We start from the raw sequence: 26409 nt of genomic DNA on the forward strand, positions 1-26409 counted from the left end.
TGAGCATCCAAGTGTGCGTTACATGCGCAGCAGAAGGGGAAGGGCTGACGGCAGGTGATAAGCCAGATAGGCCTGCATGCTGTGATTATCACCCAGTGGACCTCCTGACACACACACACACACGCACACACACGCACACACACACACACATACACACACACATGATGAGAGCGGGAGTGTGTTGCAAGGATTAGGACAGACGGGCAGAAGAGTAAGACTTGGATGACGAGGTGAAGCCACCAGAGAAGCAGGCTGGAAAACAAACGTCCAATCGGCTTGCGTCTTATTGGAATCGATAATAAGCTGCTTTTGCTGTGACTTTTGTGTGTGTGTGTTTGTGTTCTCAGGTGTGTGGCCGTCAGAGGAGGCCATGGCTCATTACTGCCTGCACAATCGACACATGTTCACGTAAGTTCCCCATCACGCTACGCTACAGTGACATATTTCGACATTCATGAATCGGCAACCTTTTGGCTGACTCAGTTGCAAGCGCTCGTTTGCTGCCATGTGCCACATCATTTTTTTTACGGCTACCCGAAGGCAGTCTTTGATTTACACCAAAGGTAGAGCGTCACCCTTTGATTTCCTGTTTTAACATTCAAGAGGCAGGTGGTGGGCAGGGGTGGGGGGCTATTGATTATCGGCCGGTGGAGTGAAGGTCAGAGAGACAGAAAGAGGAGGAAAAAAGAGGGAGGGATGAAGGCGGCTGTCATGAAAGTAGACAAGATGGGGGGCAAGGCCAGATGAAGAGAGGAAGAGAGTCAAAGTGGCATTTTCCACCAAATGAACGTCTTCCCCTGTCTGTCCTGTTAGGGGCGCCGTTTGCGAGTTAGGAGGAGGGATGACCTGTCTCGCTGGACTCATGGTGAGGAAAACGCAGACACACACACACACACACACACACACACACACACACACACACACACACACACACACACACGATTTGCGCTGAGGTGGAACCCGGACGGCGTTGCGTGGTGACATCACCTTCCTGGGTCTCGAACGCACACGTTGACACGTCTCACTGTTATTAGCCGAGGTCTTGAGGGTTGTCCCATCGATCTGCTGCGCGCTCGCGTGCGTGCGCGTGCGAAACAGCAGCATTTTATCTCTGGCCAGTCGATACCGCCGTGTTTTGACATTGCTGGCTGGAGATGGAATCCGTCGTTCACACGTCTCCTTTTTCGTGGCCTTCCCGTGTATGCGTGAGCGTGTGTCACCGACACTGCAATCATGCGTTTGATCTTTTTTGAAGGGTCATGCGCTCAATTTGTGTTTTGGGTCTCATACCATCGCTTTCAGTTCAAGGGTTCGTGACCACCCTCAATCTTGTGCCAAGAGGGAGGGCTGCACTGCTGTGGGAGTGATCACGACTTCCACGATCCAAACGATTGCTGTGAGAATCGGCCAATCTGATGATCAGCATCGCAATCGGCAGCATAAAACCACGATTGCAACGCCACTAATCAAATGTCAGAGATTATGCAGGTCAAAGATGGTGACGAGCGGCCTTGGCTGGTGGACGGGGCTAGCGGCGAGCAGGCCAGGTCGGATTCCGCATCTTTCGGCCCGATGCCCCGCTTCGGCCCGTGGGTCACTTCCCGCATCGGAGCAGATGGTGGCACACGCGTCGCTCGTTGCTGCCCCGCACGCTCACATGCCCCGCGGGCCGTGAACATGTGTGTGGCAAAGCATGAACATGTGCGCGGTCCCACCACGCTTGACGTCCGACTCGCCGTACGGTGACGGATAACACCGCTTGGGCTTTGTCTGCATGCAAAGTGACAGCCCGACAGAGTGAGCGACGCCTTCAAAAACGAAGAGCGGGAAGGCAAAAAGGGCTTACAGTTAAGCACACACCTCCTTATCTCTGTCACGCGCACACACACGTCATGCACGCATGCTCCATCCACTGCCACGTTCTCCCGCTCCCATTTTTTTCCCCGTCTTCCACGGCACCTCTCGCAGCCGCAAAGTTACGTGAAGGGCATCAGGCAGGCCCGGCGAGCCGAGCGCAGAGTGACAGCGGCGGGCGGGCGGGCGAGCGAGTGAGTGAGCGAGCAAGCGAGAGTGATGGCTCGGCCCGATAAACAGCCGGCCGGCCGGCGTCAAATGAAAAGGCTCGGCGCTTGCCATCATCCCCCTGTCACAATGCAATTACTGAACAGAGCGATAGCAAGATAGCGGCCCCCACCGCTAGCCGCCCTGATAAAAGTATTGACTGATTTGATTGAATGATTAAAATAATGCAGACATAGAAATGGGCTGAAGATAGAAAGGGAGGGTGGGGGGAGGCCGTGGCGGGGCGTCTCGTGCAGATATGTCATTATCATGCGAGTTGCCCTCATCCGAGGCCGCTTTTGTTTCAGGTTGCCGTTTGTGCTGACGCCGAGCAAGTGCTGCTAACCGACGGCAACGACAAGTGCGTTCAAAGTATCCTTTCATCCGACCGGGAAGCTTCCGAGTGCCGCCGCCACCGCCGCTGGGCTTTGATTTCAATGCGGTGAAAGCCGCAACTCCAGCACATCGTCTCTGCAACGTTGTGGAAAACAGATGACGCATATTGCGAAATACAACAACAAGCTTCAAAAATAACTACAATAAAAAAATATTTTCCATTAGTCCCTCACCAAATCAAATCAAGAACAAAAGTCACAAAATTAACTACACGTTCATAAAAAGCTTTCTGATTTAAAAAAAATAAGTTTTCAGTCTTTATCTGGAAAAAGTAGTTTTCATTAAAACACTTCAATTATTTTTCTTTTTATAATCTATTGCACAGGTGTCAAACTCAAGGCCCGGGGGCCAGATCCGGCCCGTCACTTCATTTTATGTGGCCCGCGTAGACAAATTGTGCATCAAATTCGTGTCATTACTAGAATTGCAAATTTTCTTCACTTTTAATATCTTTTTTTTTTTAAATATTTGACCAGTTTTTACTCGTCATATTTGAAAACGAGTTATTTGTCAGTTTGTTTTGTAGCTTTTACTGTATATAATATGAGGTGCTCATACATTTATTTGGGTCATAATGGCCCTCCCAAAGAAGCTATGACTACAATGCGGCCCGTGAAAAAAACGAGTTTGACACCCCTGATCTATTTTTTGGACAATCATAATAATCACCAAGGACATGCATTTTGAAGTCTAATACTTTTTAATCATATACAATAATATAGTTTTAATATTATTTATTTTTCCATTTATATTCCACTTTCTCCCGATTCCAACTCAATATTTATTTTCCAAGGAAATTATTTGCATCTTTATGTTATTTTTTAAAATATTTTTTATATTCTCGTTGGGGAATTTTGTCAATTTTTCCCAGCAACTTGCATCATTCCTGCTCCCTTTGCCCTCTCCGGCACTTCGCACAAACAAGAAAAGCAAGTTTTGCTGTGACAAAAGCAGGAAACGTGCAAAAATGCGTATTTCTTCCCCAACCACCAATTGGGCGCTTCCATATTTAGCCGTGCTTACAATATCTCGCAATGTCTCGTCCGGCAACGATCACAATGAGACCAAACAAAAACAGTGCGCAGACTTTAAGCTGCGCACACTTGTAGCAACAATGCACAGTTGACCCACCCGCTTTGTTTCAACAGAACAAACACACACACAGAAATTCGAAGGCGGATTTTGGCTCTCATGCGAACGGCCGCCGGTCGAGGCTACAATGGAAGCAGATTCGTGTGAATGGTGGTGAGATCTGTACTCGCAGTTTTGACCTCATTCATAACACACACACTCTCACGCACACACACACACACACACACATACACACGTGGAGGCCAGACTGTGCTACTTGCGCGACCTTCAATAATCGTCTTGAAAAATCAATGGAAATATTCCTTTAAGCATGATTGATGGCTGCTACTTGGCTGCAACTTGACTGATTTGAAAAGGTGGCTGCATATATTCCTTCACAATTTCCAAGAGCAACTTGAAGCCTCTCAGCTCAACTGAAATGCACTGAAATTCACACTAGCATCGTTAGCTGTCATACTAGTGTCAAACAAGTTGGTGCAAAATGTAACGACTCACTCATTGACTGTGTGTATGTAGCGTAGCCTAGCATAGCGTAGCAGGAAGTGAATAATGAGGTTTGCTAAAGCTAATCTTGCGTTACGCTTTTAACGTTCTTAAGTGCCCCACAAGTGTATGGATAGCATAGTAGCCATAGCACAGCGTAGCTGTTGCAAAAATGTTGATGCATGTTTGCTAAAGACAGCCCAACATTGTCTTAACACAAACAAGACTTTCTGATTCTGACATTAGAACTTGTCAGGTCAGCCATATTGTGGCATATGCCACTTTAGCCCCTCCAGCTGTATCACAATACGATGTTACTCCGATGACGACACCAAAAAAACTTCTTCAGCCTAACTCTATCACCTTTTTACCTCGGTGTGTGTGATCTGTGGGTTTGTGTGTGTGTGTGTGTGTGTGTGTGTGTGTGTGTGCACGCACGCTTGCTGACCTCTCCCCTAGTGGTGTGCTGGTGATGGGATTACAGTAAGCCTCTGTCATCGCCATGCACAACACGCTGATGCACAGGTGTGTGTGGGGTGGGGTCTGTTTCTGGTTATGTGTGTTAGTTCAAACGTGACCTCAACCTACATCCTATACAGTCATACTTTAACTTACTACTGCCCCATGTTTTTATTATTTTTATTCCAAAGTAATATGATTATTAATATTTTAGTGGTATGTTGTAATAAAACGATAACACTTGACAGGGCACTCACACACTAAGAGGAAAATAAATTTGAATGGAATAAATTGCAGTTGCAAGTCAAGGCACCACTGTAGTTTCTGTGTGTGTCCCTTTCAAAGAAGGCCTCTTTTTATTTTTGATGTTTGGCTCTCGAGCTATCAATCTATACTGTATCAACACCTCGCTCTCTCTCCGGCTCATCGCATTGCTCTCTCTTGCCCTGGCGTCTTCGTCGATTGGATTTGTCTCTTTGCGGGCTTTAAAGACAAGCAAATCCTAATTGAATTGCGGTGCAACTCCACAGGCCAGTGTATTAATAGACACGTTGACATCAATCGGCCCGCCTTTGTGTGCGTGCGCGTGCACATGCGGGTTAAAAGCCTTTCAATTGATCCGCTGAGGGGGCGGGGGAGGGGGCGGCGACCTGCTCGTCCATTCTGCATCAAGAGTGGACGCATCGCAGTGTTTGTCCTCCAGATTGGCGTGTGTCCAAAAGCTTAGACAATGGGTGGGGCAACAAAACAAAAAAAAACGATTTGAATCGGAAAATCAGTTTTGGGAGTGCATCGAATCGAATCTGTGCACTTTCGAATGAACCGTATCACGCTCTGTGAATCCAATCGTCTGCAAGTGGACATTTTGTGGCCTTATAAGCTAATTTCCGCTCAGATATACTCATACTGGAATTTTTCAGTTTATTTCAGAAGCTCTCATGTGATAGAGAATGTCCCGCTGGCAAATGGTGTTCCGTCATGAAATCTGTTCTGAAGGCTTTTGTGCTTTGAATTAATCAATACAAAAGTATCGATTGCATTACACTGCGCAAGTGTTCCTAATGTTTTGGTCGGTGTCGTACGATGTAAGAACTCCAGTAAGGTTGCAGCTTTGTTGGTGCGTTTAGCAAGCTGTGCTCAGACGCTCGAGAGGAGTTCAAAATGAAGGTCCCGTCCTTAACTGTTGCCCGTCAGATGTGCGAGGGATTGTCGAAAGAAACGAGAAAGCGGGGAAGTTCGGCTCGACGTGCGTCTCTACCAGGTGAGGATACGTTTTTATTTATTTTTTTTTTTAATACAAGTGCGTTGTTCTTCTCCAGCATCTGCAAGGTCACGTTTGGCGGGCCGAGGGACGGCGCAGTACACAGTTGTCATCGTAAATCGGGACCTCCAGCCATCACGCTAAATATCTTTGAATTGTCGCGGCGCTCTCTCCACAAGGCGTGCTTCTCCTCTCGCTCGTCCCCCTCCCTCCTGCGCATATTTACACAAGTGGAAGATGAAGAGAAAAAGTCAACGTGTAATTAAGCCACATTACTTTGATGGTTTTCGTCGCAGATTACGGCAGGGTGCGATGCGATTGGACGACGGGAGGAAGGGGGGGGCAGTGTAATGGTGTGTGTGCGCCCCCCTGCCGTGATTCGGGATTGTGTTTCTAGCGGAGCCCAATGATTTGTTTACAGAGTGTGATTAATGCCTAATTAATAATCCCCGCAATCTGACAGCGTGAGTGAGGGGAGCAAGCAAAGAGAAAATGGCTTCACGAGGAAAGAGAAAATGGCTCGATGCTGACCCTCCGCAAAACACTTTACAGCCTCGAGAGCAGAAGGAAAACATTGCACAGTACTCGTTAGCACCAAACGCTAACCTCACGTACAGCGACTGAGAGTGGGGCAGCGGTTGAAGCTGCCAAATAGTGAGCCCACCGCTGACTTAAAGTTCTGTGGCTGATGAGACATTGACATTGAGAAGATGTCAAACTTGGTGTCAGCTCAAAGAGTCTTGAACTTTGCCATTGTTTGGTTGCAGGGTGCTGAGGTGGGACTGCGAGCTGGACATCTCGACATTAGAAGCCCATTTCGACGTTGTCATGTGTGCAGACTGGTAGGTGCTCACACGCGCACACACGAGCACTCTTTTATCTTGGCTGTAGGGTGACAGTTCTTGCGTGGCCCCCCCATCAGCGCCGGGACCTTCCCCCTCTGCGGGTCCACCTCACCCGTTCCATTTGACACTAAATTGCTTCGTTTTCATGCTCGGTGTCCCGGCAAATGGATGACTTAGGCAAATTGCAAATAATTGCGCCTGGACAAGAGAGCGGACACGGGAAGATGAAGAGAGAGTTTGAGGGGCGGAGAACAAGAGCCGACTGAAATGGAGCGAGGGCGATAATGCAATCATGGCAAATGCAAACAACGCTAAAAAACATGGATGGCACAAAGAGAAAGACTCACTGCTTGAGGTCCCCAAATTGAATCATTATATTTCGAAATATCGTACATTGCAAATGTCACGACAACATTAACATGTCGACCAAGACAGAAAAATAATAGCTTTGTGGTCAGAGTTACTTTTTAAGACAAGTTAGCAGTAAAGTAACTCCATAGGTTCTGTTATCTAGGTACCTGTGGCAACTCGATTTCATGGAAACGATATTAGAATTTCGCTTGTGGGTGTTGAAGGGCGACCGAACACCTGCCGCCTGCGTTAAGTGCAGCATTAGCCGAAGCTATTCTTGTAATGTCACGCTTGCTCCAGGTAATAGCCGGCTCTAAAGCCAAAGATTTGACATTGACACGCAATCGGGCGAGAAAGGAATCAATTACACGTAAAGTTGAGGACGTGGGTGTGTGTGCGGCGCTTTCTGCTCGCTCCATCCTCGAGCGATTGTGCGATAATTGCAGCGGCGGCGGTCCAAGAGTGACGGCTGACCGATTAATGGGCGCGTCATTGTGATGATCACCTGGGAAAAGGTCAACAAGGCGCCATCCACTTGGATTAATTAGATCTCCAACTGTGAACAGCCCGAGTGTGTGCGCAGAGCAGCGTAGCGCTAACGCCGCGTGTCGTCGGGCCACGTTCCCTTTGAATGTCATCCGATATCACCCGGCATCTTCTTTCATTTGGACAAAAGGGACTATTGTCTTAGCTCATCTCAAGTAGAAACATGCAAATTGCTCCACCGTTACAGCATGTGCACTGTCCAAAAAAATAAAATCTGATTTTTCAGCAGATTTTTTTTTTCATTGGTTTGTTCAGGAGTTTTTTCAATTTGATTTAATCCTAAGAATTAAACAGATGAATTAGTTCATAAAAGGGGAAACACTGGTTAGAACAACTGCCTCACACTTTGGGGGTGCAGGGCTCAATTCCGATTGTGTGGAGTTTGCATGTTCTCCCCGTGCCTGGGAGGAAAGATGAATGTATGAAACAGCTAACCTAATTGTAAAATGCAAAAAAGGAATATCTCAAAAGAGTGAAATTGGAAAAAGTCAGCACTAAAGCTATTCATGATTCTTCCTGATGAAAGATATTTTCATGTATACGCTAAATATGTATTTAGCAACAAAATTCAAATGACAGCGGGATGACGTCTGTTGACTGTCTCAATTGTTGCACCGATTGCGTTGTCTCCGTGACTGAATGTGAGCGTGCGTGAGACGGAAGCAGGCATGCCTCCGGTGGCACAAAATACTTGGCGGCGCAATTTGGCCTACTGGAGTCTTCCAAAAATCCCGCCATGTGTAGACACCGAGATAAAAGCCTGAGAATGTGGCGATTGCTGAGCTACAAGACAACGGCGTTGGGATGCTTCGTCAAAGCGGAATCGAGCACGAGGAGTCTCAAAAGCGTGCGCACTCCACTTACAAATTAGGCCACCAAAACGCTGTCCCTGACCTGCTGGTCTGTTACAAAAATAGCTCACCAGTAACGGGACATTGTGATTTCCCAGGAATGTTTGATTATTAGTCATTTTTTGACCAACTGAAGCCACAGCGATGATGTCATCTGTTTGCGCCGTTTCCCCCGATGATCCTCGTCAACGTGACAATTATAGACACACGCCCCAGTGGTGCACTTTGACCTTGTGTGCGTGTCCCGGTCAACACGAGACAATAGGCTGGTCGTCAATGCCGAGGCCACTCAATTTGCGAGTCCATAAAGCGGCGACGCCTTGTTGCTTTGCATGCACTTGTTGAAGTGACGTCACAAAGATCCAGAACCTTAAAACTGCATTTTTGTTTAACATTTCTGTTTTTGCTTGACAACCCCCCTCCCGGCCCCCGTGCTAATATTTTTTCGCAGACATAATAATGACTCATTTTGTCCGGTGGCCTCTCAGTGACACTCTGTCCTTCCCTTGCACTTTTTGTGTGTGTGTGTCCGCCTCCACCCAAGCCGCTGGCTTCCTCGTTGCTCCTCGCCGCCCGCTCTTCCTCTCCCAGTCGATACGCGTGGCAAAGTAAACCAAACACAAACTTCTCACCTTTCAAGGCAAATAAAGCTCAGCCCCGCGCCGACCTCGACAAGAAAAATAAACTCCACTTAAGTCCAACGTGCGCACATCCTGCTTTGAATTCAAGCATTGGAAATATGTACGCCATGCAAATGAGAGTTCAACAAAAGGAATTTGACTTTTTTTGCCGGTCCACAATGAAGCCACAAGCTCCAGTTGGGCGTGTGGGATTAGGCCAAATCTCCATTGTTGCATTTTAGGCAAATTAATCAGATCTCATCTGGCATGATAAGCAAATGCATTTTTTGGGGGTGGGGTCTTTGGGCTGGATTGTACTGATTATTTAAGTTCTTGCTCTTCCTCATAGGGCTTGACTTACTTTCAGGGGTAATAGTGGGCTAGCATGGGTTAGCATCAAAAACATTTTTTAGGTTGTATGGTGCACTCAATGATGTACTGCAGCAATTTGAACAGATTTTATTTAATTACATGACCTTTTTAAATATAATTAATTTTCTGTTTTTATGACTAACTCATTTGATTTGCCACACCGCAAATATGCTCCCCTCTTTTGAAATGATGTGCTAAGCCAAAACAGGCGTCATCTCAGCGCGATGGCTTTGTGTATGCGCGTGCACGTCTTTATTCTCTTCTTCATTCCTCTCAGTGCTTCGATAACGGGCCGAGTTCAATACGCACTTGGCGCCCTGCTCGTAAACTCATGCAAATTGTTTTTTGCCTTCCCGTCATCATGCGAGTCGATTTGTCAACAAAATCAAAATAAACACGCCGCTGCCTTATCTGCAGCTGCCATCACGAAAATGCGCACTAACGGGACTCTCTGTCTCTCTCTCTCTCTCTCTCTCTCTCTCTCTCTCTCTCTCTCTCTCTCTCTCTCTCTCTCTCTCTCTCTCTCTCTCGCTCCCCTTCTCCCCCTCCCAGTTTGTTTCTCGACCAATACAGAAGCAGCCTGGTTGATGCTATAAGGAGATTACTGCAACCCAACGTAAGTGTGTGTGTGTGTGTGTGTGTGTGTGTGTGTGTGTGTGTGTGTGTGTGTGTGTGTGTGTGTGTGTGTGTGTGTGTGTGTGTGTGTGTGCGTGTGCGTGTGCGTGCGTGCGTGCGTCTGTGTGCGTGCATGTGTGCGTGTCTACTGTATGTATCTGTGGCTGTGCTTATCCACTCTCCTCAATCATAATTAGGCCTCAGCACACATTAATAGTGTGACAGGATTAATATCATGTAATGCTTTAATGCTTATGCAGCGCTCTGATCTGTGGGGCTCTGCTTCCTGGCCTCCCCTTCATCATAAATCCCGGGCAACTTCTCCCTTTTGGCCCCGCGATAAGACCCCATGCTGCGACAGCCAAAGCAGATGGCCAAGTGTGTGTGTGTGTGGGAATCAAAGCAAAAGGCTGGAAGAGATAGGCTTGAGATTTCGCTTCATCTGAAGGAAGCAGGTTGCGTTTTAAGTACAGAGGCCAGGATGGTGGCAGGAGTTTGTAAAAAGGAGATGAAAACGCCACTGATGGAAGACCACCAAAGGAACGCACACGGACAGGAAGGCAAACCAGGAATTGATGCGTGAATTACACACAAAAGTTGAGGACGAAGTAGAAGGCAGATCACACATAAAGTATTATTATTTTCATTAAGGCTCCAATGATTTGAAAACAATCCATCAGTTCTCTGATATGGCACTTTGTCTTTTCTCATAAGAAACAAACTCCTGTTGCAGACCACCCGCTAGGCTTTTTTATTTATTGCCATGGAAACTCATCTTAATAATTATTATCTCATAAATCTCACAAACAAAAGCAAAACAGGGAAACTATGGTGTCGTGCGGTGAGTCTGAAGTCTTGTTGTAGCTTATACAAAAAAACCTTGCCAGAAAATAGAAGAAGTAAATGTGTTTCCAGTCGGACGTGGCGTCCCTCTGCGCGCTAACGACGACGTCACGCCGAGCACGCGTGCCGTCGCCGTCTCTCACTAATATGATCATATCTCCTGCTTTAATAAGAGATAATTCGTCAGCTAATGTGATTTGAGCGGCGGCCATCAGACAAAACATGAATGCCACAGAGAGCCCCGCCCAATATTGAATCATTTGCTAAGCTGATTAAACAATTCCGCTTGTCTCGGATAATGGCATTCATTTGTCGTTTGGGACAAAGGTGCGCCATCCGGGTGGCCCGATCCTCTTCATCAGATGATTTGAGCCTGGCTCGGGTTGTGTGAGTGTTTGATTTCTCATCGGAGGGGGCTTGCACATAGAGCACGGCACGTTTGGATCAAACAAGAACAACACAAAAAGTGTCCGACTAACCGAGCCCCCCTGCTGATTCCTGCGCTTGTGTGTTAATTTGCGTGTTTGTACGTGCTTGTCTCGGTGCTCCGTTTAATTAGAACAATAACAACACGATCAGCGTGAAATAAAACTCAAAGCTGGAGGATTTCAAAGAAACTCTGAACCTGTTGGTAATCCTTTCAGTACTTGCACGACGTCTCACAAACACACGCACACACTTTGATTTGTTTTGTTGACGAAATAAAAGGATGGTGTATGTTCAGGACTGTGGTCTTTGTGTGACAAGTCATCATTGACATTGTTTTCCTGGGCCAGGGTGTGGCCTTGGTGTTGGCCCCGCTTCGAGGCGACACCCTGCGGATGTTCTGCCAGCTGGCCCGGCAGGCCGGACTCCTGGTGGCTGAGCAGCGGCAGTACGACGCGCACGTGTGGGATGTGCATCTGAAGGTACGACCCGATGGCCGTTGCTGCTTTTTAGACTTTTAATCGGCCGGCCAGCCAGCCATCCAACTTTGGAAGTTGCGGCTCATTCATCACCCTAACCACGCAAGTCCCAACAAAGAGCTCGAGCGTCCAAGTGAATAGATGGCGACTTGGGCAGCCGTGCTCCGCTCTTATTTTCAAGCCTCGTGCCATTGATAACCGTTGTCAATAAGTCTGTCATCGCACGTTTGTAAGCATCTAGAAACTAGCCGCTTTAACCCGGCGCGTGAAGGGAGGCAGAAAGCGGCCGAGTTAAAAGAAGCGGCGTCCTGCTGGCGACTCCATTGACACAATGAGTGGACAGCGAGCAGCGCGCCCAATTGGGCCGGCGCCTGCTCGCCGACACCGCTGCGACAATTGCTGCGACAAACAAAATGCGTCAAGTGCGCGCGCCTTCCAGTCCCTCACTGAGACACCTTTGCTCCTTTCAACTTATCACAGAGTGCCACGTAAAAAATGTACCATTTTCATATTCATATTATCATGTCATATTCATGTTCAAAACACGTAAACACAAAGAAGCTGCTGTCTGTCACAGCTTTCACCCTGACGCTCCCACTCAGACTCGTCATCATCACACCACACTCCAAAAAGCTCCGCCTCTTAAAGGCACATTTACACAAACATCATTTTCTAACTATATGCTTTATGCTTGCTATTTGTTTAATTACAGAATTTTTACTCATGTTTTAATAAGTCAAAATAATTTATCGCATGTGCAGAGTAAAACTAGAAAAAAAAAAACAATTTAGTTTGAACCAATTTAGGGGTTCACTCCATATCTGAAGGTGATTAAGTCTCCTCTGCTTATCTTCTGATAAACATACCAAAAAAGTCGGTGTGGTGGATTTCTAAGTGTGTGCGTGGCCCCGACTCATCATGCTAACACACACAAAAAAGCAGAGAGAGAGAGTTATATCACCAGCTCGCACAGCCCAGACATCACTTAGATGGCATATTGGCCAGACATGACACACAAACGTAGCATGTGATGATATCACACCCAAACATGCACGCGGAAAACACACAGACACACACACATGGCAATGAGCAGCTGCTCCTCATTTGCGCTACAGATTAGCTTTCCTTAACTAGATGTGTTTACTTGCAGTGGGAGCACCAAGAAACAAGACAATATCGCAACCTGCAGCCCAACACGCATACACACAATGTGGATTTGCATGTCATGTCAGCTTACGACCATCAAAGCAGAAAGCCAAACGCTTGAGTCTGTGGGAGATGTGACACTGAAAAGTCTCCTAGAAAAAAAAAAGCTAGTCTGGAGCCCTGAAGTTGTTTTACATACAACGTGTAATTTTCTTTGTTTTGTACATTCATATTCATACTTGCTAAAAGTAAAAGGAATAATATAGCTAATTGACTTTTTGTGTCTTGAAAAACTCGAGTGTGGCCCACTTATATCTCAGATTGCAATGTGACAGGTAGAAAAACATTCATTGCTATATTTAGCTCTAATACATCAACTTGAAAACGTCCCAATAAGTGGTCAGAGGATTATTTCCATAGCATTAATTGCCCTGGTGTTCCTCCTAGAATACATTTTGAATGTTATTTATGGCACACGTTTTCATCTCTCGAGAGAAATTCGTAACTTAATTTTTTTTGGTGCGCAAAATGCTCCAGTCACAATTGTGGTCAGCTGCAAGCTTGCATTTTTAGTTCCAAAAGTAACCCCCCCCAAAAATGTGAGAGTGTGTGCATGTGTGTGTCTGTGTGTGTGCGTGTGTGTGTTGCGACAGGCAGCCGACAGGGCTAGCGCGTTATCCTCTTATCCCCACTGTTGTGGAATAGAGAGGCAAGCAGCTGGAGGGACTGCAAGCAGCCTGATAATGCCGCCGCTATTTTCTAACCCGCCATCTTAATCTTGTTACTCAAATGGTTGTGAAGAGAGAGTCATGAATTTTAATTTCTCTTTCACACACACACACTCACACGGCGCAGGAGTACATCCTCCGTCTTTTGCACATGCATAAGCAGAAGCTTCCGTCCGCCGCTGCCTCCCTCACTTGGAAAACGACATCTTCTTGCGCTTCTTCATTCACACAAACACGATTTTGCAGAAGCGTTTGGAAGAGTTTGTTTCACGACCCTTTATTTAAAAAATGAATGACGCTCAGATAAGAAATCTGTCGATTCCCAACCAACGAGGTACCAAAATAGAGCCCAAAAGACCCAGGCACTGGGGATGCAGGGGAGGGGGCGCTGCTGAACGAGCCAGCTACTAAAATAAGGGAGTATTTCAAAACTCAGGTAGGACCGAAATAATCAGGTGCAAAAATAATAACTGGCTAGTAATAAATAAATTAGGTACCTCAACAATAACAATTAGGGATTGAAATCATCAGAAATGCAGTGACATGCTACTGTGGCCATTAGGTGTAAACGTGACTTTTCCTAGAGAGACCTCCAAATGATCCCCCCTCCCATCTGTAGTCCCATCTCATCCACTTCCTCCCCGGCGTGCCGATGTGGAAATGTAGAGGCCACACAAGAGACTGGGAGGGGGCACAGAAGCGGCGGCCAAAGTGCCACTAAAAGAAACGACTTGCACCTTGCAAAGAAAAAAAGGAGAGAGACAGAGAGAAAAGGTTGGGTGGGTTGAGAGGCAATTTCGGCAGCCACCCATGAAGCTGATTAGGCAGCCTGCGATCAGGAGGAACAGCTTTGCTTGTTAAACTTTTCACCTCTGCCAGCTCTCAGCCGTCCTCACCCCCTCCCTCACCTGTTTTCCTTTCCTTCCCTTCCTCCGACATGTATCGCCTCCCTGGCAGCATTTCAATGTGACTGCTACTCCACACAGCGCCCATCGGAGAGCGTTTTTTTGTGGGATGGGAGGGGGGCCTATCCGGGCAGCTGCACCTCCACGCCCATCAGCCCCTTGGGCCGATGGCGCTCCCTCTTCTTCCTCCTTCTCTCTTCAAGGGAGGGGCGGGGGGTGTCACAGGTTCAACCACCGGCTGGTGCCTGGAGGGGAGATAACGCAAGTGCAATGGAAAGGGAGGGGGGCGGGGTCAAAGTCATCAGCTACAGACAATAAGTAGCTACGGAAAATCTTTGGTACGTATGTAACAAGAATCGAGTCCCAAAGTAGCTGCGTAAAACCAGGTACTGAGATCACCAGTCACCAGGAAGAGTGGACAGAATAGAAGCAGGTCCAAAATGAGCCAGAGAACTGGCAAATTCAACAAGGACCGCCAAATACAGGTGCTGAAATGTCAACTGAGCGTGTATTGCGTCCGTTTTCAGATGCTGCGAGAAGGCAAAGAAGCGTACGACGAGAACATCCACTACCCTCTGCTCCTCACCTTGACCAAAGGATCTCCAGCTCAGTGAAGTATGGGCACTCACATCGCCACTGGTTCTGGTTCTGCGGGTGCGCGTGGTGCCTTTCGTCAACACTGTGATCGGCTGCTGAGCGTCCATATTCCTCTGGACTCACCAGATCTGTGAACTGTGACATGAGACACTCTAAACTAAAACAGCTGCTCAAATTGGGTCACGAGTTTTCTACACCCATTGCATGGTGAGCAACACAATGGGATGTTTACATTCAATTTCCTTCAACTTCAGCACACAACAAAACTGTGTTCAAAATGCGCAATTCCTGACTTCAACCCAAAATAATGAGCCTACCTTTGAGTAAATGTAGCCCAATTTCCTCCAAGTCTAAAAGCTGAGTGGCTTAGTAAAACAACACAACCTTTTCATCTTTTTTTTTTTTTGCTGCCACCTGCTATTAAAACCAGAAGAGACCATTCAAACTTTAACTTTAGCTGTTTTGCTAGTTTTCAAAATGGCCGACGCTTTTAGCGCTGTTATATCAACATGGATTTTCAAATGGAAGGAAACGTTTCTTAGGACTTCATGAATGCAGCTAACGTGGAAAAAGAGAAGTTCTAAAAAAAAAGTCTCGTTTCGAGCCTTGCTTCTGAATTAGTTGCCCCGAAAGGCTTAGTGAATGTGTTCACGCAGTCAAACCTTTTTGCCGTTTACAATGTGAAATGATGTCTGTATGTCCAAACACTCAACTCTTGAGTACTCAACGATACCGATACCAAATAACTGATACATTTGGCCTCCTCGTAGTTACGAGAATTTTTCTGACGATGACAAAATATTGTTTACCGTGTTTGTCTCGAAAAGTGGTTTTGAAATTCAAAATCCTGCCGACTGTAAAGTTTTCACTGTGTTTTCCAAATGGCCTTGAGACCAAATTTGTTGGTTTCTTACCTCGGCTTCACTGTTATCCATCAGTGCAATATCATCTTGCCACTCAATAAACGCAACGATCGACACATTCTCAGACTATTTGGATTTGATTTCTCTCTCGGCTTTGGCATTGACTGGAAGCAAAAGAGCGAGCGTTTGTCATCGCGGCGCGACGTTCTTGTGGCCAAATCAGCGTGTCGACACCTCGTGTGTGTTCTTATTGTCCAGAATTAAGGCGTTAAATGCTTACAGATGTAATAAAGTTTCCTCGGGCCCCCCGATTGGCTGCGGCCTGCCTTTCAAACACAATGGCCTCCTGCAGGCTAAGCTGGTGCCAGACAAGCTAACACACGCACACGCACATACATATCAAGCCCAGTCAACCGTCTTCCCCTCCTCAGGAATAAAAGAGAGAGGGATAAAGACGGGAGGGAGTGCAGCTAATCCTGCAGCCTCACTCTTCTGTTTATCAGCGAGGAGGAGGAGGGAGGAGGAGGGTGAGTTGTCAGAGAGGGAGGGACTACTAGCGAGGCCTCTTGATCGGTTCTCCTCCCTTGCGCCCATCACTGGCCACGGCCGAGGAGACAAAGTGCCAAAATGGCGAGACGAGATCGAAGCAGTCGGCCTTCTACAAATAAAGACATGTGAGTGAAAGCGAGTGATTGAGCGGCCGAGCGAGTGATCGAAGAAGAAAAAAAAAAAAAAAAGAAGGGAGGCAGAGTGGTCCCCGACTCCACACAAGGGCCCCATTAACTTGACCACTTGCCCTTTGCACACAAAGGCAGGGCCGGCCCACCGCCACTCCCACCCAATTATCCACGATTAGGCTCAGTGCACTGTGTCAAGATGGAGGGGGAGGCAGCGAGCGAGCGAGCGAGGGAGGACGGAGGGAGAGAACCAGAGAATAAAGCGGCAACCAAAGAGAGGATGGACCACGAAAGAAAACACAAAAGTAGGCGAGAAGTTTCCATGTCAGCCAGTGTAGGAAGGAGGCTTACAGGACACTTCATTAGGTACACCTGCTTGCTTATTGATGGCACGCAACAAGAGATGCAAAATTCTAAAATATACTAAGACAGTATTTTTCTCTTTTGAAGTTTGACCGCTAAAAGCATGCGCAATATACATTTTACCGTGCCTCGTCACATACAGCCATGATGGCCTCCAACTGTTGTCAGAAATATTACAAAATAGGACATTTGATATTAGAGTTATGTTGATTAAAACCTGATGACAGATTCAGAATCAGTGCAAGAAAATAGCTAGAAAAAATTACTTGCATCTCTGATTTAACATTTGTTAATTAGTGATGATGATGATGATTATTATTATTATTATGCTCATGATAATATTGATAATACTTCAAGTGACTAGCAAGGCTTCCCGATACTTCTTCTACTTGCTTTTAATGAATGCTATGCATATAATAAATAAGATGCACAATAATAAAATAATAATTAAAATACAGTTTTTTTCCGTGTATAATGCGCCCCCATGTATAATACGCACCCTAAAAATGGCATGTTGATGCTGGAAAAAAGCCTGTACCCATGTATAATACGCACCCAATTTTTTTATTTTTTTTTCTAAGTCCCAATGATCGTCACACACACAGGGAGGCAATGGGTCCCATTTTTATAGTCTTTGGTATGGTCTTAACTAGGCTGGATGTATTTTTTTTTGTTGGCGTTGATTTCTCCGACTGCCCATAAAGGCACCACCGCGATCAGATGAAAAGAGAGGAAAGTGACGTGCGGACATGTGAAAAAGGCGGCTCTGTATGGGAGAGACGTTGAAGAGGAATAAAAACACCCTTGGAAACCAAAACTTGCCCCTCGTCGTGACTCGGAGCCGCAACAAATGTTTCGGATTTGTGTAGGGTACATTGTGACAGCAAACGAGCAGGTGATCGAGCAAGCGTCTGATACGAGAGCATTGCGTTCGTATGGAGCGTGTTTGAAGTGAACAGCAGAGACGAAAGGAACAAGGCAAAGTGTTGTGAAATAAAATATTACCTGTAATACGCATTTTGTTATTTGCTGATTGTATTAAACTATCACATTCATTGTCAGTCAAGAAGAGAAGAGGATATTATCCCTTCTTTGACGAAATGACCAGAGCACAGTACAAACACACTATTGTCGGTCAGTCCTGTTGTTGGTTTTGTGTACCATGATTTTCTTAAAAAAAAAAAAAAATTTTAAAAAATTTTAAAAAATTTGTACCCATGTATAATGCGCACCCCAGATTTTAGGACAATAAATTAGTTAAATTTTGCGCATTATACACGGAAAAAAACGGTAATTATTATCAATTATTATTATAATTATTATAATTATTATAAATAGTCATTCAAAAATCCAGTTGTTTTTTTTTAAGCACACACACACAGCAGCGTTTTATATTCTAATAAAATTAACAACTAAAGTTAAAATGGACACTCAAACAACACACTCAATATGCAACCTGAATGGATACCGTAATTTTCGGACTATAAGTCGCGTTTATTTTCATAGTTTGGGTGGGGGGGCGACTTATACTCAGGAGCGACTTATATATGGTTTTTTTTCTTCAAAAATTTTCCCCCCAAAAAAAAGTGAAACCGCGATAAACGAACCGCAATGTAGCAAGGGATTACTGTAATTTGAATTTCAAGTGACGACAGCAGCGCGACGTCGCGTCAGCAGCAGCTCCGTCGAGTCAATCTTTGTCCTTTATGTAAACAACCGCCGCGCTGCTGACGCGGCGTCGCGCTGCCTCGTCGTTATTCCACAGATCTACTATATAACTATATTGTAGCGTTAACAAAGTTCAAGGAAAGACGTGGATTGAAGTCGGGGGCCGGCGCTCGGCCGGGTGGCTGTCCGAGGACGGTGGATGGGGCTCGGTCATGGCTTTTACGCACGCCCGGTCCTATTCTATGGAGCTCTCTTCCACTTCCGTGGCTGGAAGTCCACGCCGCCACACGCCTGTAAGTTTGTTTTGTTAAATAAAGAGCCGTTTACCAAACCCACGTCTTTCCTTGAACTTTGTTAACGCTACAATATAGTTATATAGTAGATCTGTGGAATAACGACGAGGCTGACGTCAGGGCGCACGCGCGGCGATGTTGACAAAGGACGAGCAATTTGATCGATGGATTTAATGATTTAGAGTGCACAGATGGTTTGATAACATTATTGCTTATATAATAGTTACTTGATATATAATTTATATATCGTTATATGGGCCTGTGGAATATTTGGAAGTGCAAGAGCCGTCAGCGGCGCGCACGCATTGTTGACAAAGGACGATTGATGGATTTAATGAATTGGAGTGACGCAGATGGTTTTATTAACGTGTTATTTATGTAATAGTTTTTTGAATAACTCTGAATTTTACGTCAGGGCCATTCTCAGCTCTTAGTTTGTGTTTATGTCACGTTAGCATACCTATCGTTTAGCCTGTTGTTGCTCGTTCATGACTGTTCTTGGTGTAAAATAAATTGCCCCCCAAAATGCGACTTATACTCCGGAGCGACTTATATATGTTTTTTTTCACTTTTTTGGGCATTTTATGGCTGGTGCGACTTATACTCCGGTGCGACTTATAGTCCGAAAATTACGGTAATTACTTTTGTAATATAATCGAATGAGCGGTACAGAAAATGGATGGATGGATGGATGGATTAACTGTAAGAATGTCCCTCGTTAACGATTGTTGAAAGATGAATCAATAAATTAGTTTAGAATGTGCTTAAAAAAAGATTAAAAGATTAAAGTCCCAATGATCGTCACACACACACCTGGGTGTGGTGAAATTTGTCCTCTGCATTTAACCCATCCCCGTGTGATTTTAATCCATCCCCTGGGGGAGAGGGGAGCAGTGAGCAGCAGCGGTGCCGCGCTCGGGAATCAGTTGGTGATTAACGTAGTGACCAATACAACTAAAACCAAAAATAAACTCAGAACTCAACTAAGAATTTTTTTTTAAAAACCCCACAGTCATCTTACAAAAATAAACTAAACATTTTAATCAAATAAATCAAATAACACCTAGTTTAAAACAAAAATGGATACTTGCTATACTAAACTCATCTAATTAATTGTGAAAATGAAATGAAAGAGAAAAACACATGACACTTTGCTATTAGAATGTGTATATGTACATAATCGAATGACCAAGAAGCCCAATGACAGTTTGTGGATAGTAGAAAATATTTAAAATTATATTTAGAAAAAAACATCTAATGAAAAAAAATACACTAGCAACAATAGTTTGTCAGTAGAAAATGTAACAGATTTTACGTATATATATACATTTATAGTAAACACATAAAAATATATATATCATTACTCTATGAAATGATAAATTTCACATTTTTCATGTGATACGTTTCGCATTTGACTGTGTTGAGATTTATCAGGTAGAAATGAGAAATTTAACCTTCCTTTTTTGTGACGAAGAAGCAATATTCTTCAACAAGTAAAGAAATATCAATGGCGTATCTGATATGCTGTTTATAGCGCCCAACACTTGAAAACATTTAATTAATTAATTTAAATAAATAAAAATAATACATGAAACTAAGTTCATCCAAAACGACAACAACCCTTGAATAGATTCCAAATAAAGGCCACAGAAGCACATTTTTAACCTTTTCAGGCTAACAAAAGTCTCCCAATGTCATAAATGACTGTCAGTGATGTCTACTCCCATCCCCGCCGTACTTCCCCTTATCTGCCCTCCACAGTAAACCCCCACCCACCCCGTTCCGCCCCTCCCCCTTTCCCCACCACTACAAGCAGCATCCTTTCCCCTCCGAATGGCTTTTTGCTCCGTTTGTTTGTGCTCATGAAGTGGAATGCAGAAAAGTCCCTGAGAGCATTTTTCCTTTTCTTTCGTTTCTTTTTTTTTTTAAATGCGAAAAGCCATCGAGTTTGTTGTTCCGGCCCCCGCCCCACCTGCACACACACGCACACACACACAAAATGTAAGATGGTCCACAAGGCTGGCCTTGATGACAATAACGTTTTCCATTTGGGCGGCGTAAGTGGAGGTGAAATTCTGTAGCATTAATGCAGTAATGGAAGGGCTGCCGCCGCCACACTGCTGGAAAAAATGCCACTTTGATTGTCTTGATTATGATCGGTTTTAAACAAACAAATAGCTTTTTTTTTCGGGGCGGCTCGTCCACGCTTTTACGGGACATACGTTTCCGTTTCCTCATCTTCTGCGCATGGAAAAATCTGTCTTGACAAACAAGCGTCATGCTCACCGAACAATAGCTTTGTTAGCGCTAGCAAGGCGATGAGTTTCCAGCCTTGCTATTTATCCAGCTTTCATTTGATTGTTGATCAAGTTGAAAAGTGTTTCAGGTTGTTTAGCTAGTTTTTGTTCTTCCGTCTCCGCTAAACAACCAAACATAAACAGATTAGCCCATGGGACTGAATCCCATCCTTGAGGTCAACTCCCCATCCAGTTTTTCCCTCCATTTTTAACATGTCGCTTCTTTGCGGTCCTGTATAGCCATGGTCACCAGGGCAACGGCGTTTGTTGCGGGCCATTAGGGACCAGTCAAAGAGCCTCTCCTCCTGCCGCGAGTGCCGCTGGCGGGATGGAGAGGGCCCTCGTCTGCGTGTTGAAGGTCAACGAGGCTGTCGCCTTCCACTGTCTCTCGCTGACTCTAACTTTTGCAACCCCACCACCACTGCCTCTCAATCTGTACCGCTTGGTCTAACCTCACGCCAATATGTGAAGACACTTGTCGCAATTTTGAGTGGACGTCCTTGCTTGTAAATGGCAGTTGGCCTTTGACGTTGTCATGGTTCAAAAGTGCCCTGACGAGCACTCGACGCTGATGTAATCAATTAGTGGTGCATCAATGAGATCTGTCCTACATGAGCTTTTATTGGGGCCACAACAAGTCTCCGCTGACCTCTTCTTGGTAATGGAAGCTACTGTTAGCTGAAGCTAACATGCGCGTCCAAAACATGGCAGCTCTGCTTCACCTTTGGCTTGGACGTGACGTTTTGATTGTTGCCCCTACTTTGACATTTGTCGAGACGCTGGCCAGCCTTGCACCTGTTCCAAAGAATGTTGTCCGTCTGTCTGGACGGGTGTCTGCTTGGATGGGGGCGCTCCACTCCTCCAATAGCCACTTGTGTGTCTCCTGAGGGGGCAAATGTACATAGATTATGTCCACGCTAATCCTTGTGTGACAAAAAGGCATTTTGCTTCAATGACTAAGTGTTTCAGCAGATACGCTCGGCACCCGCAAACACGCACACACGCAGGCGCGCACACACACTTGCCATCCATATGTGTACAAGGACTCTGGCGCAATTAACCTTTAGCTGATTCGGTCCTCGTTGGCTGATTGAATAGAGTTGGAGTGTTCCCTAAGCCACGAGCACAACCTTGTGTGTGTGTGCGTGCCTAAGAAAGTGTGTGTGTGTGCGTGTGTGTGTGCGTGTGCGTGTGTGCACGCCTTTGCCAAACATTGAGCTCTCTGTAACGAGCAATGCAGGAGAGGGCCTACTTCATCATGTCTGTGGTTTGCCCTTAAATCCGTCTGAGTGCGTTTACCCTCAGATCGCCGTCGTTTGCGTTGGCTTCGTCGTGCCGGGCTGTTCATTCGTAACTTTACTAACCTAAGTGTTTAGTCTCCAGCCACCCAGTTTGCTGATGTCAGTCATGAAGCTCCACAATTACCATGCGCTCCCTTTTGTTTGTGAAAAATCTTCTTGATGTTGTGAAAGTACGCCCATGCTGGATGTTGTCGCTCTTTGATTGGACCACCTCACTTAAAAAAATGGCAGCATTTGTAACTGCTCGAATATTCCATGTCGACAAATTGCCCCTGCTTTTGTCTTTTTTTCGTTGTCTTAAGAAGCTTGCAGTCTGCGTTCCAAAAAGTCCATGGTCCACTCCACCAAAGAAGCTGACCAACAGCTTGAAAATTAAAACATGCAAATTGTCAGGAGACAAAATGCACAAATTAACTGTTTATTTTGGCTATGAGGAAACGCGAGAGCCTTTTTTTTGTGTGTGTGGCGAGCTTGTTGACGAGCTTGTTGAGTCTGTGTCTCTGTGTTGTGCAAGCATAGCTAATTTCATGGCAGCATGATGCTAATGAGGCAGCTCCTGAGTAGCATTCGTCAGGCAGGCCAAGTGTCGAACGCGAGGCAGGACCAGGACCGCGTGTCGCTATTTGGCATATTTCTTCCGTTTGATGCACACGCCCAGGTTAATTGTCGGAGCACTCGTCGCCACCGTGTCTGCTCCAGCCGGCTCGACTCGGCGGCGGCGCGTTTCTCACCGCTCGCGCGGCTCCATTAATTAGCTGTTTGATGTTGTTAATTGAGCTCCCACTGCTGCGTTAATTGATAACGCCATTGCCATTGACGACGGCGCCAACACAAACACGGGGGGGAAGCCATTCAAGCCGGGTGAAAAGCAAAGGATGGGGGGGAGGGTGGTCTGCGTTATGTGTGTTTTAGTGCTAACGGGTAACAAAATACAAATAGTTTGTAGCATTTGTACTTCTACACAGTGTGAGTACGTTTGCCAGCGTGTTGCGTATTAAAGATACTCCTCATGTTTTCCAATTTTCACGTGTTCTTCACGTTTGCATATGCGCCACTTGTGGCTGAGAGTGATGCGTTTGGCCTGCAAATGTAAACGCAATCTGCCGGGCTGCGGCGGTAATAGCAATATCATCTTCCTATTACGGCTCGCGCGCGCATCACCTTGCTAATGGCACTGCTCAGCTATTCATGGAAATGTCGCCTATCACAAATAACAGTCGGCCTGTCATCGCTTCACGCCACACACAAGGGCGAAAAACAATATCGGAGCGCCTAGCTCATACAAAAGGTGCGGCGGCGGCGTCTTTTAGCGCTGACAAGAGATGTAATTGTCTCAGAAAGGAAGAAATGGCAACATTTCACGGGAAGGACTTTTAAAGTCTAGTTGAGATCAAACTTGTCATATTCTAGCAACTGGAACAGAAAAATGTCTCTTTTGTCTTTTGTTTATCGTTGAACTTCGATTAGCCTTACGGGTGTATTCAGTAAGTAACATTTTAACATGATTAACTGTCATAGACGTGTGAAACGTTAACGGATTTTTATTTACATCACTTATTTTTCGGATGACATCACATGGTTGATTTTTGGTTGTTGCTATGCATTTCATAAATGCTATTTTAAGTCCCTGTATAGCATTTCCCATTATATGTTAGCCTTGACCTAGCTGGCTGCAAAGGGGAAGTTATGGGCTTGTTTGAAATACCATACATGTGCAAATCTTTTTTTTGTTTAGTTTTAGAGTGAATGTCAATTCTGAGTGGCATTGAACAGCAATGCGGTCTCCTTTTTGCTACTTTTTGTGTAAAGTCAGTTGACTTACAATCACTGCTTAAATTTTTGCCAACACCGTATAAAGGAAATCAGCTGAACGATGGCTCGTGTCTTGAGCGTTTCATAAATTACATTATCCACCTTTTTGTACCCATTTCTGCTAAATCCCAGTGATATCGCAACACTTGTGATCCTCCCGAGTGTCCCTAATGGGGGTGCCAGTTGCAAATTACACTCCGCCCATTGGCCTTTTCCCCTCATGGCTGCAGCAAACACACACGCACCCCCCCCCACACACACACACCACTGACAACATCTGGACGTACCTGTTACCCACTTTATTTTGCACTATAGACACACACACACACGCACACCACTGACAACATCTGGATGTACCTGTTACCCACTTTATTTTGCACGATAGACACACGCACGCACGAACACACACACACACAGACGCATGTTTTTTTTCTCCCCGGTGAAGGCTTTTCATCCATTTTCTAAAGGAAAGTACTCTCACTCTTCAACTGGCATATGGCCTTCTTCCTCGCCTGCTATTATATGCCTTTCCATTAGGAGCAATTACTGCTCAGCCTCCAGCGTCAGCTCCGGCGGTTTTATCACTTTTGGTCAAAGAGTCGACTCGCTCGTGTCAAGTAGGCTTTGTGGATGCCGGAAAACAAGTTCTTTGCCATCCATAGATGAATGAGAATTGGATTACCCGTCGTTAGCCCCCGTGGCATCTTTGAAAATCCCGTCCGACAGTAAATAAATAACAAACTAAAAATGCAACAATGTGCTCGAAAACACATTCAAATGGTTGCACCTGCACAATCGAATGACATCCAAAGGCTGCATTTAATAATAAGTATCACCGCATCGCCCCGAGAGCGCTTCCTGACATTTGTACGCGCTTATCATGCCAGTGTCACCTCAAGTGCGCCGGAGCTTCCGTGTGAACTCCTGAGAGACTCGTAAACCAGCCGTGACCCGCCAAAATGGCCGTCCGGCGACATGAAAGACAACTTCCTGTATTTGGCCCCCAATGACGGGCGATGGCCGTTGCACATCAAACAACAGCCCAATGTGGAAGCCCCCCCCCCCCCCCCTCGCCCTCCCCCTCTTCCTCCCCCCTCACTCACGCAGAGACAATAACAACCTTGGCGGCGCAAACAGTGCACGCAATGGCTGGCCCGATCCGGATGAGCTGCTCTTATTATGTTCAGACTTCAGACGGGTGAACACGCTTCAACTTCCTGTGCCGCTAGAATGTCTTTCCTGGGTCACGTGTGCACTGGTTGAAGACAGGGAGGTACCTCGAGGGGGCTCAGTCAAAAACATTCAGTGACAATGGAGGGAAATCAGTCTTTTGCTTTCCATCCATTGAGTTGCAATCGACATCATTCTGACAATCTTTGTGTCATGTGACGTGATCGATTCTGCCACTACGACATCAAATCGGAACTAGTGGTGTGTGTGGTCATGGCCTTCGAGGCCTTCTGTGCTGTCAGAAGCACCGAGCGAAAGAATTCTTCTCATTTACGTCCTCACGACCATTTCAATGTTGTCCATGTCTTCAAAATGGAGCCCCTTGACCTTCTTGTGCTTGGGAAAGAGGTTCCGATAATCCGATAAGATGCTCCACTTGCTGTGAAGCGGCCACAAATTCTCCCGCCTCCAGCCTTGCCTCTTCTCACGTGCTGAACAAAGCACACAAGGCAAGATCTGTTTGAAGACGTGTTTTCGCTCGATCATCCAGCCTGAAGATTTGTCTTTCTGAAAATATCGATTTTTGTGTTGCCGGCCCTCGGACTTTTTGACAGAGCTTGTGTTATAGGCACTCAGGTTTTGTCCAGGAAATTGCATTTGCTGCCATTCTATTCATTTGTAGCGTGACGAGGCAAGTAGCCCAATGTAAGCGCTGGTGAAGTCCCGGGAAGCGCATTTGCATAAGCGGCCCGGCAGCCACGGCGCCGCCGTTCTCCTGACAGGCTTAATGAACTCGTCGTTTAAGTGGTCAAATTATGCACTCATCCCTTTGTATCTCTCCTCTATCCTGTCTATGCACAGGTGATGGAATGGAAACTTTGCCCATTCA

General features: G+C 45.8%; 1 protein-coding gene across 1 annotated transcript in view; it reads left to right on the top strand.

The window, feature by feature from the left end:
• The window catches only part of camkmt (calmodulin-lysine N-methyltransferase), a 48756-nt gene extending 32697 nt beyond the window's left edge, over window positions 1-16059 (top strand). The window contains exons 4-11 of the mRNA XM_037272768.1: window positions 348-408; window positions 814-865; window positions 2370-2433; window positions 5686-5752; window positions 6520-6594; window positions 9890-9953; window positions 11572-11703; window positions 15007-16059. Coding sequence (XP_037128663.1) covers window positions 348-408; window positions 814-865; window positions 2370-2433; window positions 5686-5752; window positions 6520-6594; window positions 9890-9953; window positions 11572-11703; window positions 15007-15093 — 602 coding nt within the window. The 3' untranslated portion in view covers window positions 15094-16059. The remainder of the gene's footprint in view (window positions 1-347; window positions 409-813; window positions 866-2369; window positions 2434-5685; window positions 5753-6519; window positions 6595-9889; window positions 9954-11571; window positions 11704-15006) is intronic.
• Window positions 16060-26409: the final 10350 nt, after the last annotated feature.

This window comes from Syngnathus acus, chromosome 15, assembly GCF_901709675.1.
Source record: "Syngnathus acus chromosome 15, fSynAcu1.2, whole genome shotgun sequence".
Classification (NCBI taxonomy): Eukaryota; Metazoa; Chordata; class Actinopteri; order Syngnathiformes; family Syngnathidae; genus Syngnathus; species Syngnathus acus.